The sequence below is a fragment of the Chrysemys picta genome, chromosome 4 (genome assembly GCF_011386835.1).
Source record: "Chrysemys picta bellii isolate R12L10 chromosome 4, ASM1138683v2, whole genome shotgun sequence".
In the NCBI taxonomy this organism is placed as follows: Eukaryota; Metazoa; Chordata; order Testudines; family Emydidae; genus Chrysemys; species Chrysemys picta.
Window position 1 is genome coordinate 113,492,584 of NC_088794.1, and position 13,753 is coordinate 113,506,336.

At 43.9% G+C, this 13,753-nt stretch overlaps 1 protein-coding gene across 5 annotated transcripts in view; it reads left to right on the forward strand.

Moving 5' to 3' along the window:
• Positions 1-13,753, forward strand: part of JDP2 (Jun dimerization protein 2) — a 54,510-nt gene that overhangs the window by 16,340 nt on the left and 24,417 nt on the right. The window contains exon 1 of one of the 5 annotated variants that reach the window (XM_065595536.1): positions 10,676-10,784. The exons of 1 other annotated variant lie outside the window; for it this stretch is intronic. Coding sequence is in view for 1 of the 4 variants with exons in the window: in XM_065595534.1 (XP_065451606.1) it covers positions 11,417-11,549 (133 nt within the window). In the remaining 3 variants the exon portion in view is untranslated. Of the gene's footprint in view, positions 1-10,675; positions 10,785-11,384; positions 11,550-13,174; positions 13,518-13,753 lie in introns of those variants that run through there. 3 more of the 5 variants (XM_065595534.1, XM_065595532.1, XM_008164751.4) reach the window with 3 other exon arrangements.

Sequence of the window (13,753 nt, forward strand, 5' to 3'; positions counted from 1 at the left end):
TTTTCCTTTGGTCGCTATGGGCAGGGATTTCAAATACTGAGCCAGAGAGGAGGGGGAGTAAAGGGGAGGGACAAAGAGTAAAAAAAGTGAGAAAACTAAGTGTTGGGGCAAGTGTGTGACAGTGAGGTGGTGGGGGTGGGAAGAGCTTTATGGGGGAAGAGGTTCTGAACAAGAAATGAAAACTTTTTTTCTTACCCTTTCATTAATAGCATTCTACTAAAGAGCACAAAGGAAGGCAAAAAACCCAGTCTGAATAAATGCAAGTGCAAGAGGTTATTCAAACCAAAGAGGTATCATTCAGAAAATGAAAATCCAACCCTAGCAAAGCTACTAGAAGAATAAACTACAGTGGGTAAAACATAAGAGGGATGCAGGAAGCCCGAGAGGGAATTTTAAGAGCAAACAGACACAAATAACAAGACATTCTTTAGAGAGACAAGGTGGTGAGGTAATATTTTTTTATTGGACCAGCTTGTGTTGGTGAGAGAGAAGAGCTTACACCAAGAAGAGCTCTGTGTAAGATCGAAAGCTTGTCTCTCTCACCAACAGAAGCTGGTCCAATAAAAGATATTACCTCACCCACCTTCTATCTCTAATATGCTGGGACCAACCCAGCTCCAACAACACTGCATACAATACATTCTTTAAATATAGTGGAAGCAGGAACCCTGCAAGAGATGTAGTGGCTCTGCTGGACTACAAGGGCAAAGGGGAACAATTAAGGAGAATAAGGACAGTGCAGAGATCCTAAATGATTTTGTCAGCAGAGGATGTTGGGGAGATACATGCCCCAGAATTACTCTTTTCAGGTAACAGAGATGAAGCACTGTCGGACAGTGAGGTGTCACAAAGGAGGCACTGAATGAACTGATTTATTATAGAACCAGAAATCCCCAGGACCAGACAATATTCATGCTAGCATACTGCAAGAGATTAAGAAAGAAGTGTTTGAGCGACTAATGAAAATACACAATCTCATTAAAATCAGTTACTATACTAGTGGAAGGCAGGTAGCAAATGTTATACTACTTTGGGGGAAAAAAAGTGCTAGGGGTAATCCAAGGAATCATAGGCCAGTGAGTCTTACTTCAGTCCCAGGTAGATTGATTGAAAGTATAATTAAAGCCAGGATTATAAAACATCTACATGACCATACTATCATAGAAACATAGGTCTGAAAGGGACCTTGAGAGGTCATCTAGTCCAGCCCTCTGCGCCAAGGCAGAAGCAAGTATACTTTGACCATCCCTGACAGATGTAAAGGAAAATTGCACCTTTCTAATCTATTAGAATTATTTGAGTGTGTCAATAGAATAGGGAATGAAGAGAGAGATGGAAACCAAATTGATTTGGAGTTTCAAAAAGCCTTTGACAGAGTCCATCACAAGTGTCTATTAAGGAAATTAAGTAGCCATGAGGTGAGCAGGTAGATACTGTAATTGATTAAATACTGGCTAAGAGACAGAAAACATAGGTCCCAAGCATTCGGAGCAATTTGTGTGTGTGTTTGTGCATATGAGGGTCCAAGCAAAGTTAGTTTTGTGCTTCCTCAATCCAGCCACTCTGTGCTGGATCACTGCCTCAATGCAAGGTGGAGCAGCCCAGGATGTGTTCTATGTGCATTAGCAGCCAAAAAGCAAACAAAATGTTAGGATGCATAAGTAGTAGGATGGAAAATAATACAGAAAATATAATGCCACTGTATAAATCAGTGGTTGCCCTCACCTGGAACACTGTGTTCAGTTCAGGTCACCCCTATCTGGAAAAAAAAAAAAGGAGATACAGAGACAACACAATGAAAATTATTTAAAAGTATGAATGTAGTGGTGTTGAAGCCATGTCAGTCCCAGTATATTAGAGAGACAAGGTGGGTGAGGACCCATTATTGGACCAACTTCTGTTGTGTGAGAGCTCTGTGTTCCATAACTGACTGTCCATTATAAGGTTTCTTGCACCTTCCTCTAAAGCATGTCATTCTGTGCACCCTCAGAGACAGGATACTAGACTAGGTGAACTAGTGGTCTGATCTATTATTTCATTATTCCTATGTTCATAAATAACACTGCTCTACAGCCAAAATGCTTCTGAAATAAATGTAGTCAAACTCTACTAATTCTGGGTCACTGAGAACGAAAATGATGCTTAAAATTGTTGTTTTGGCTCTAGTTTTCAAGATATGCTATTGGGTCAGTATATACGACCCTTGACTTGGGAATGGCAGAGGATAAGTGAGTTATAAAGGGAAGGGATCTCAATTTAAACCAGAAATGACTAAAATACATCTTTGACTGGATCTATGAATAAATCTATGACTGGGTTTGGACAGTACTTGCTTTTTAGGCAAAACAATGAATGATGCAATGATGCTGGTATTACGTCCTACATGATATGAATTGCATCATGTTATTCCTAGAAGTCATGGATGATGCAATCATAACGAAGCTTACATCACTCTGCTGAACAAATTGCCCTATATCAGCTCTAGAAATCATACAGTGTCGTGCTCTCTTATTTGTCAGTGTTTGATTTAGCAAAGGGACACATTTCTGTTTAGCCAAAGTGAGCAGAGATGCCTCGTACTTGTGTGAACAGTGCAGATAACTTCTGCTATGTTTGTGGTGAAGTGACTTTTGCATCACAAAAGCGCAGTATAACCACTATGGTTAAGAAAGCCTATCACCTGTATTTTGGCTGCAAAATTGGAGATCAGGACAAGAGGTGGGCCCCACACATATGCTGCAACACTTGTGCAATAAATCTTCGCCAGTGGTTGAACAGGAAAAGGAAATCTATGCCTTTTGCAGTGCCAATGATTTGGAGAGAGCCAACAGATTATACCAAGAATATATTATATCAAGAATGAGCTCTCAGAACTGGAGACTCTCATACAATACCAGCCTTCTACACAAACTTCCACGTGGCTGGACTTTACAAAAATGAGACAAGCCATTTACAATGCACATTTCACTTCTCTACAGAGGAAAAAGGACTGTAAGCTATCTAAACTAATACCTGCCACTGGGGGCTATAACAATGGTACCCTCAACTCCTCTAACAACATTGTCAATCTTTCCAACCACACACTTAGCCCAGCAGAAGAGTCTGTCCTATCTCGGGGACTCTCTTTCTGTCCCACCATCCCCACGAACATGATACAGTTCTGCGGTGATCTGGAAGCCTACTTTCGTCGTCTCCGACTCAAGGAATATTTTCAACGCACCACTGAACAGTGCACTGACCCACAGGAACCCTCCTACCAACACTACAAGAAGAAGAACTCTGCGTGGACTCCTCCTGACGGTCGAAATGACAGACTGGACCTCTACATAGAGTGTTTCCGCAGACGTGCACAGGCTGAAATTGTGGACAAACAACATCACTTGTCCCATAACCTCAGCCGTACAGAACGCAATGCCATCCACAGCCTCAGAAACAACTCTGACATTATCATCAAAGGGGCCAACAAAGGAGGTGCTGTAGTCATAATGAACAGGTCAGATTATGAACAGGAGGCTGCCAGGCAACTCTCCAAGACCACATTCTACAGGCCACTATCCTCTGATCCCACTGAGGAATACCAAAAGAAACTACACCATCTGCTCAAGAAACTCCCAGCTACAGTACGGGAACAAATCTACATGGACACACCCCCAGAACCCCGACCAGGGGTATTCTATCTGCTACCCAAGATCCATAAACCCGGAAACCCTGGACGCCCCATCATCTCAGGCATTGGCACTCTGACAGCAGGATTATCTGGCTATTTGGACTCTCTCCTCAGACCCTACGCTACCAGCACTCCCAGCTATCTTCGAGACACCACCGACTTCCTGAGGAAACTACAATGCATTGATGTTCTTCCTGAAAACACCATCCTGGCCACCATGGATGTAGAAGCACTTTATACCAATATTCCACATGAGGATGGACTACAAGCTGTCAGGAACAGTATCCCTGATGAGGCCACAGCAAGCCTGGTGGCTGAGCTTTGTGACTTTGTCCTCACCCACAACCACTTCAGATTTGGGGACAACTTATACCTTCAAGTCAGTGGCACTGCTATGGGTACCCGCATGGCCCCACAGTATGCCAACATTTTTATGGCTGACTTAGAACAACGCTTCCTCAGCTCTCATCCCCTAGTACCCCTCCTCTACTTGCGCTACACTGATGACATCTTCATCATATGGACCCACGGAAAGGAGGCCCTTGAAGAATTTCACCTGGACTTCAACAATTTCCACCCTACCATCAATCTCAGCCTGGACCAGTCCACACAAGAGATCCACTTCCTGGACACTACAGTACAAATAAGTGATGGTCACATAAACACCACCCTATACCGGAAACCTACTGACCTCTATACGTACCTACATGCCTCCAGCTTCCATCCAAGACACATCACACGATCCATTGTCTACAGCCAAGCCCTAAGATACAACCGAATTTGCTCCAACCCCTCAGACAGAGACAAACACCTACAAGATCTTTATCAAGCATTCGTAAAACTACAATACCCACCTGGGGAAGTGAGGAAACAGATTGACAGAGCAAGACGGGTACCCAGAAATCACCTACTACAGGACAGGCCCAACAAGGACAATAACAGAACACCACTGGCCATCACATACAGCCCCCAGCTAAAACCTCTCCAGCGCATTATCCACGATCTACAACCTATCCTGGAAAATGATCCCTCACTCTCACAGACCTTGGGAGGCAGGCCAGTCCTCGCTTACAGACAACCCCCCAACCTGAAGCAAATACTCACCAGCAACTACACACCACACCACAGAAACACCAACCCAGGAACCTATCCCTGTAGCAAACCTCGTTGCCTACTCTGTCCGCATATCTACTCTGGCAACAGCATCAGAGGACCCAACCACATCAACCACACCATCAGGGGCTCATTCACCTGCACATCCACTAATGTCATATATGCCATCATGTGCCAGCAATGCCCCTCTGCCATGTACATTGGCCAAACCGGACAGTCCCTCCGCAAAAGAATAAATGGACACAAATCGGACATCAGGAATGGTAACATACACAAGCCAGTAAGTGAACACTTCAATCTCCCTGGTCATTCTATTACAGATTTAAAAGTCACTATCATTGAACAAAAAAACTTCAGAAACAGACTTCAAAGAGAAACAGCAGAACTAAAATTCAATTGCAAATTCAACACCATTAATCTGGGCTTGAATAGGGACTGGGAGTGGCTGGCTCACTACAGAAGCAGCTTTTCCTCTCCTGGAATTGACACCTCCTCATCTATTATTGGGAGTGGACTACATCCACCCTGATTGAATTGGCCCTGTCAACACTGGTTCTCCACTTGTGAAGTAACTCCCTGCTCTCCATGTGTCAGTATATAATGCCTGCATCTGTAACTTTCACTCTATGCATCCGAAGAAGTGAGGTTTTTACTCACGAAAGCTTATGCCCAAATAAATCTGTTAGTCTTTAAGGTGCCACCAGACTCCTTGTTGTTTTAACAGATTATACCAGCAATTGTTACTTCTGCATGGTGCCTCCAGTTGGGAAAGGTGTGTCAAAGAAGAAAAAGTGGACTGTGCATTATCCAAACATTCCATCAGCTATACGCCCAGTACCCCACGGAGAAGGACTGCCGGTTCCTGATGCACCAGAATCATTCTCACTTGAGTCAGACGAGGAAGAGGAAGAGGATGAAACTTCTGGTCCTGAACCATCAATGTCACAGGACCCACATTTTCTCCCATCCTCCTCCTCTGAACCACACCTCATAACACAAGGTGAACTGAATGACCTTGTCGGGGATTTGGAACTACCTAAGAGTAAGGCAGAGCTGTTGGGCTCCAGACTACAGCAGTGGAATCTCCTGGCAGGTGATGTTAGGGTTTCCATGTTCCGTGACTGTCAAAAGGATCTTGTCCCATTCTTCTTCATGGAAGGTGATCTTGTAGCCTGCAACAACATCGATGGTATGATGGCAGCCCTCAACATCGTTCACGATCCAGATGAGTGGAGACTGTTCATTGATTCATCGAAGACGAGTCTTAAAGCTGTTTTACTGCATAATGGCAATGTTTTTGCCATCAATTCCAGTTGGTCATGCAGTCCATATGAAGGAAACCTATGACAACATGAAACAACTTTTGAGGTGCATAAACTATGACCAACATCAGTGGCAGCTTTCTGACTATTTGAAGGTTGTTGCTCTCTTGCTTGGTCTGCAGACTGGATACACAAAGTACTGCTGTTTTCCCTGCGAATGGGATAGTCGTGCAAGAGATTCCCACTACATCAAGAAAGATTGGCCACTCCGACAGTCATTGGAGCCTGGGAGGAAAAGTGTTCAGCATCCACCACTTGTTGAATCAAGGAAGATTTTGTTACCACCCTTACACATCAAGCTGGGTCTGATGAAGAACTTTGTCAAGGCCATTGACAAAACACAAGCAGCTTTCAAGTACCTCCGTGGAAAATTTCCAAGGTTAAGTGAAGCTAAGATAAAGGAAGGTGTCTTTGTTGGTCCTCAGATTCGTGAACTTCTTCGAGATTATGCAATTGACCATGCACTGCGTGGCAAGAAAAAGACAGCATGGAAAGCCTTCCAGTTAGTGGCAATAAATTTTCTCGGAAACAACAAAGCAGACAACTACAGGTTGTTGGTGGAAAACCTCCTCAAAGCATACAAAAGCCTTGGTTGCAACATGTCACTAAAGATACATTTTTGCACTCTCATCTAGATGTTTTTCCACCGAACTGCGGAGCAGTGAGCGACGAGCACGGTGAGCGATTTCACCAGGACATTGCAACAATGGAGAAACGCTATCAGGGCAAATGGAGCCCATCAATGCTTGCAGACTATTGCTGGACAGTGACAAGAGATGCTCCATTTAATGAATACAAGAGCCAAGAAGCGCCGAGTAGACACTGAATAGGACTAAACTATGTACATAGTTTTTTGCCTTTGTTTCATAATAAATTTTATTTATATAACCCTTCTGCTGATTTTTAAAGTGTTACATAAACAGGACAGGTGAAATATTATCATGTAAAGCAACCATAAACACATGAAAAGACCTAGGTTTACAAAATTTATGATTAAAACTCTACTATCTACACAATATACATAGACATAAAATGTAAAAACTTAAATGTCTTAGAAACAGTAGCCAATCAGTTGTTTTAATTGTCATATTTGAATTCAGCACATCAAAATACATAATAAATAGCACATTTTATCTCTGAAGCAGACGACTTCTCAAAAATTGTAGACCAGTGTAAGTGGTCTGGACTTCAGTCACTCCCTCTGTTGTGTGTAAGTCATTGAGAGCTGTGGGTGTTCAGTACCTTGCAAAATCAATTTGAAAACTTTGCTCATGTTTGAAAATTTTGACTTAAACGACTTGACCAAGGTCACACAGCACATCAGTGGCAGAGGAGGGAATAGACTTTGGAAGTCCTGAGTCCCATTCCTGTGCCTTAGCCCATGGAATAGGCTTGATGTTAAGAGGCTAGGATACTGAATAGAAAACTGGCTTAAGTGAGAAGCAAAGGGAAGTGACTGATAGAAACATTTCTGTTGGAAAAGGGTAACTATTGGCAAACTCTAGGGGTCAGTTTTAGTGACAGTGTTGCTCATAATAAACAAGTTATTTGGATGAGGGTTTTGGAAATAAGATCTCCAGGTTTTCAAATGCTGGAGGCAGAGCAAATGAGGAGGAGCATTTGAACTGTATTCCAGAGGATTTGGATGGTTTAGTGATTGGGCAACAGATGGCAAATACCACTTAATGTAGAAAGATATTAGATAATTAGTCTGGAAGCTAGGAGCCAATCTGGGGAATCGGAGCTAAATGGAGCAATCACACTGCCTGCTGATCCCAAGTGGGCAGAGAGAAAATCATTAACCCCATCAGCTCTGTGCAGAGCAGCAATGAAAAGCCACATACAAGATGTGCGTGCATGCATGTCTGTTTAGGCATTTCTATATACATATCACTGTGCTACCCAGCTGTAATAAAGAGGGGTGAGGTTGCAGTGCACAAGACCCTTGTTGTAGTAATTAACTACTCAGAATTGTGCTAGATGTTGCAAATAGATCTATGTCTAGTCTACACTTGACTTTTGCCAAATGTTTTCCACTGATGCCCCCGCCCCCAGTTCACCTCCACCAGTTCATCTCCCTAGGGCAGTGGTTCCCAAACTTAACAACCTGTGAACCCCTTTCACAAAAATGTCAAGTCTCGTGAACCCCCTCCTAAAAATGAATATTTCCAGGGATTTTCTCCTTTACCTGAGTATAAATTATAAGAGCAGTGATCTTGGAAATATAAAATTTGTTTTTATGACATGCTTATTACACACTCTATTATTAATTATTATTTTCATTACAGTATTATTACATTATGAAAATAGCAACACTCTTCCAAGATCTCACTTTCATAGCTTGTATCACTTTGAATAAGTCTGTTATAAGACAAGGCTCCTATGTTTCATCAAGGAGTATCAGATGTGAAACAGCATGAAGGTATTTAAGAAGCCAACTCAAAGAGTTCCTCCTACACAAGCAATCAGGTCTTGAGCAGTCCAGGCAAACAACACACATTACAACAAAGCTTAAACTTGTTCTTCATAATAATTTTAAAAACAATACTAGCTGACTGGTTTTTTTTAAAAAACAGCAAAAAAATATCCACCTCCCTTTCCATTTCTTATAAGGAGTCTTGAAGTTTAAATCTCCTCAGTGTGATAGAGATGCTTGCTTTGATCTGCTTAGCTCTTGGAAGTCCAGGGGCTCCAGGCTGCTGGCCCCGTGCTGTCTGGGGTCCCTAGGGACAGCTCTGTCCACCATTAGGGAATTTTTTCCCCAAGAACCCCCTGTAACATTTTGTGAACCCCCAGGGGTTCACGAACCCCAGTTTGGGAACCACTGCCCTCGGATATACAAAGTGCTGGCATAGGCAGCATTTTAAGTACTGTGGGCTGTAGATCTGCTCTGATCAGGATTGGATGAGATGGTGCTTAAAATGCCAGTGGCCATTAGGAGCACTGTCTACATTGTTGTCCTACCATTTGTGGAGCTGGAACAGCAGTAGCAAAGTTGAGAATTTTTTGGCCAAAAAGGCTAGTGTAAACATACCGATAGAAGAGCCCTGCCCCTGCCCCTGGGAGCATACAATCTAAATGTGAAATGTGTCACGAGTAAAGGTGACAGTCAAAAGGAACAGGGTGAGAAAGGACAAAGTTCACAGCAATTCAGTCATACTATCACTTGTTCTTGGCACATGCACAGCTTAGGGTTCTGTAAATGTACATATAAGGAAGATGGAAAAAATGTGAAAATAATTGATTCCCTTATTGAAGGCCTGGCAGACAACGTGAATTAACTCCCACTTAACTGCTTTACCTTTCCGCAAAACTGGGATCAAATTGTCTTCAGTTAAAACTGCTTTGTTGATTGTAGATTCTCTCTGTTTATAGAGCTTTCCATACATACTTCATATTTTTTTTCCTCCTGTGTCTATTGTATTGCTTCATTTTCATACCCGCTTCCTTTATCCTTCCATATACTCTTCATTGCACAAAAATACATAATTTATGTGGACACAAATAAAAATGTACAGTGTTGAGGTATCATCTGTTTATTATATTTTGTGTTCTAGTATTTTTGGTTGTTCCCAACCTCCCATGCAGCTATCACGCTTTAGCAAAGGTTCAGTTTGTCCGTATAAGTGTTTCCCTTGCAATTGCATAGAAAAATATGGTTGTGTGCATAGGAAGAAGTTACTCCTTTTTTAGGCTGTCTGCTTTAGAGACTAGTAGACTAAAGGACTGAGATGAGGAGGAAGGTAGGGATGAAGGTAAGAGTGACCTCCCAGGGTCACAAAAGTCCAATTATATAGTCAAACCAAAATATCCCCAAACAAATACTGCTTTTGCTCTTCTTGGATTAATCTGACCATTCCCCACAGTTTCTTCACAGGGATCCCTCACTGCATTCTCTGCACAAGGACCCCAGAAACTGCTCCTAGCCATCTCCTTGTTTTCTCCAAGCCCCAACCCAGGATATCCTCTAAGAATCTGCTTTACTTCCTCTCTACAGGAGAGACCTACCTTCATCATACTTCACCCCTCTAGTGAGTGTCCTCAGCCTACATATAAGGCCCAGGTAGCTAATGGATTCATCATTCTCCACTAACTCCATCCCCTCTGTCCAGAAAACAAACATTCAATTACCAACAGGTGTGGAGCTTTTCTCTAATTGGGGTTCCCTTCCATGTCTTCGCTAATAGGTGATGGGGCGGGGGGAGAGAAACCCTATCACAGAGTCAGATTCTCCCATCAGTTTCAATAGGATGATTTGTAGAGGCTGGAAGAATGAAGCCCATAATGAATACAAGAGTTCCTGAGGATTGAATTGTGGCAAATGTCCCAGCCACTGTCATCTTTCATGGAGCTCTAGACGAAGAAGAGGAGGATGGGAATGAAGATGTTTGTGAAGAAGAACAGTTCAGGCTTTCTCTTTTGCTTCCCTTCTATGGATGATGAAAAGAAGTGAATGATAAGGAATCAAAAGGAAAAGAAGAATGAGGATGATAGTATCTATCTATCTAGCTAACTAGCATTATTACTATAGTCTCTGGACATGGATTATTAGTTACAGTGAGCTCTGCCCATATGGGACTACTAATTCTCCATCCTACTCTTTGAGTTAGCCATTAGGTTCTTGAGCAGATATCAAGGTTTTCTTGTGCTCAGAGTATCTGGCAAATAATTTTGGTGAAGAGGTGAGTTTAGCAGCACACTACGAGTGGGGCAAGGGTTGGACTCATGTCAATCTTCTTTGGGAAGGAGTCTAGAGATTTGTACCTGCTGTTCAGAAGGCTCTGCCTCTGGTTCCCTACCCAGACTCAGTGAGTTATAGTGTGCCAAAGCATTGCAGCTGCTATGATAGATTTAAGGAGTGTTGATTCTTGAGCTAGCATGGGCCTTTCTCAGCAGTTCTGAAAATGTGATCCATGGACCACATGCTGGAAGTCTAAGGAGAATCTGCATAGTGCTGGCTCCTTATTACAGTTTCCTGCTGTTAAAACTCATTAAAGGGAACTAAAAATGTGACTTTTCCAAGGGAGTGATTGCTGTAGTTGTCCCAAGGCTGTTGTGATCAAGGACAGGAAATCATCCGTATGATTGTGAATGAGAAGGGATGTGGGCTGGGTGATTGTCTCATGCACACACTCCCACATTAACTATCTTTCACTTGAGACATTGTACCCATTATGAAAAATTCTGAGAACCCTAATGTGTGTCAATAAAAGATCAGTACCAGAAAGTGGACATGAATGCTCATCCAGTCTAGTTTATGGAGCACTGGTGTAATATGATCTCTGCAGTTTGTCCTGCTTAGAGGACAGGTGTAATGTATTACCTGCACCTTCCTGATGATCTCATAAGAACGGCCATACTGGGTCAGACCAAAAGTCCATCCAGCCCAGTATCCTGTCTGCCGACAGTGGCCAATGTCAGGTCCCCAGAGGGAGTGAATCTAACAGGTAATGATCAAGTGATCTCTCTCCTGCCATCCATCTCCACCCTCTGACAAACAGACTAGGGACACCATTCCTTACCCATCCTGGCTAATAGTCATTAATGGACTTAACTAGATACATTCATGGAGGTTATCTTTTAACCCCCCTTTTCCCCCTGCCTTCACAACCTCCTCAGGCAAGGAGTTCCTTTCATTTGTTTTAAACCTGCTGCTCATTAATTTCATTTGGTGGCCCCTAGTTCTTATATTATGGGAACAAGTAAGTAACTTTTCCTTATTCACTTTCTCCACACCACTCATGATTTTATATATCTCTATCATATACCCCCTTAGTCTCCTCTTTTCCAAGCTGAAAAGTCCTAGCTTCTTTAATCTCTCCTCATATGGGACTCATTCCAAACCCCTAATCATTTTAGTTGCCCTTCTCTGAACCTTTTCTAATGCCAGTATATCTTTTTTGAGATGAGGAGACCACATCTGTACACAGTATTCAAGATGTGGGTGTACCATGGATTTATATAAGGGCAATAAGATATTCTCCATCTTATTCTCTATTGCTTTTTTTAAATGATTCACACAATGCACACTGTGTGGACGTCTTCAGAGAACTATCCACGATGACTCCAAGATCTCTTTCCTGATTACTTGTAGCTAAATATTTCTATCTTTAGTCTTGGGGGGGGGGGGGCGATTACATACTGCAGGCTGAAGGGATGAACTCATTAACCGCTGGAGCCAGGAGGTCCTCATCAGAGAAAAAGGTGTAGAATATTCTTACCACTGTAAGGTGGAAAATGGTACTTTTGGCAAGTAGAGCTGTTTGAGTATCTAGAAAATCCATGACAAGTCCACTATGATCCTGAAGGCTGGGCATTGTGGCCTTGAAAACCCTGTATGATCTGGCAAATGTGGGTGAGATAGGTGACAAATATGTTAGGGGAGGAAGATGAAGGTGAGTCAAATCATTGCATATAAATTATCCAGAAGGCCTCAGTCTTCTTTTCTGCCTGCTACCTTGTCTGCTTTTAATATTGTGGTGTAAGAGGATTAGGAGAAGTATAAGTGTGGCTGTGTACATATGGAGGATTTGAAGAGAGCCTAGTCTCCCATTAGATCCAGATGATAGAGAAGGGGAGGTGACCTGTTGATGTCCCTTCCTGTCCTACATTTCTGTGATTCTATGATATACAGTTGCTGTATGGAGGTAGCCTTAAAAGTCCTGCTTTCTGTTTGCCTCTTTGCACCCTTCTCAGAGTTCTGGGTGGAGAGAAGGACACAAAACTGAGAGCAAGAAGGTTGATGACCCTTTGTATGTTTATGGTGAAGGAGCCAGCCCGGGCTGCACCTCTCAGATGTGAGTGAGGGTGAAGATCGAGAGCAAGATGAAGCTCAGTGGGTGCCTAGATGTGTGTGCGGACTCATTGCAGCCCCCTCCCTCCTTCCACCTTTCTCTGCTCATTGTCTGGCCCTCACACGTAGGTGGGATGCAGTCTGTTCAGCAGTTCCATGTGATTCTCTCAACTCTTCCCTCCCCCTCCCCGTTTCCAACCAGTAGAAATGAGAAGTGGGAGATCTGGAACAGCCACCCTCAAGGTCTCGCCTCCAAGCCCCGCCGCCCCCCAAAACGGAGCGCTGATGTGGTGGAGAGGCTGGAACACGATGCAACTCCTTCCTGCCCTGGCGGAGATGTGGATAATGCAGAAGAGGGGGCGAGGCAGGCACTGAAGGTCAGGGAGCCTGACAATTCCACCCTCTTCGCCTTCCGTTCTCCCAAAATGTGGGCGGTGAAGAGGGCGATGCACGGGGAGAGCCGTGCGCGCCTGTCTCACGTTGTGTAGCTGACTCCCTAGATCCCCTCTGATCTACAGTGCAAGGCGGCCGCGGCGGCGCGTATGCAGCATGCAGCCGGCTCCTCCATTCCCCCCAGCCTGCTCGCTGGGATGCACGGAGTGAGAAAGAGGAGGAGGAGGAGGTATGTGTCATGCCATGTAGCCACTGCCCCCCACCTCCCGGATGTAGGGCGCGAAGAAGAGGAGTTCATTTGTAGCTGATCCGCCCTTCCCGGGTGTGCAGGGCGAAGGAGGGCCGCAGTGGGTGTGCAGCGCGCTCTGGCTCCCGGGGATGTGCGGAGGGGAGGAGGGGGGTGGAGGTCACTGTCTCTGTAGAGCTGGTCCCACCCCCGGCCTGCGCTCTCCTCCCCTGCGGTCC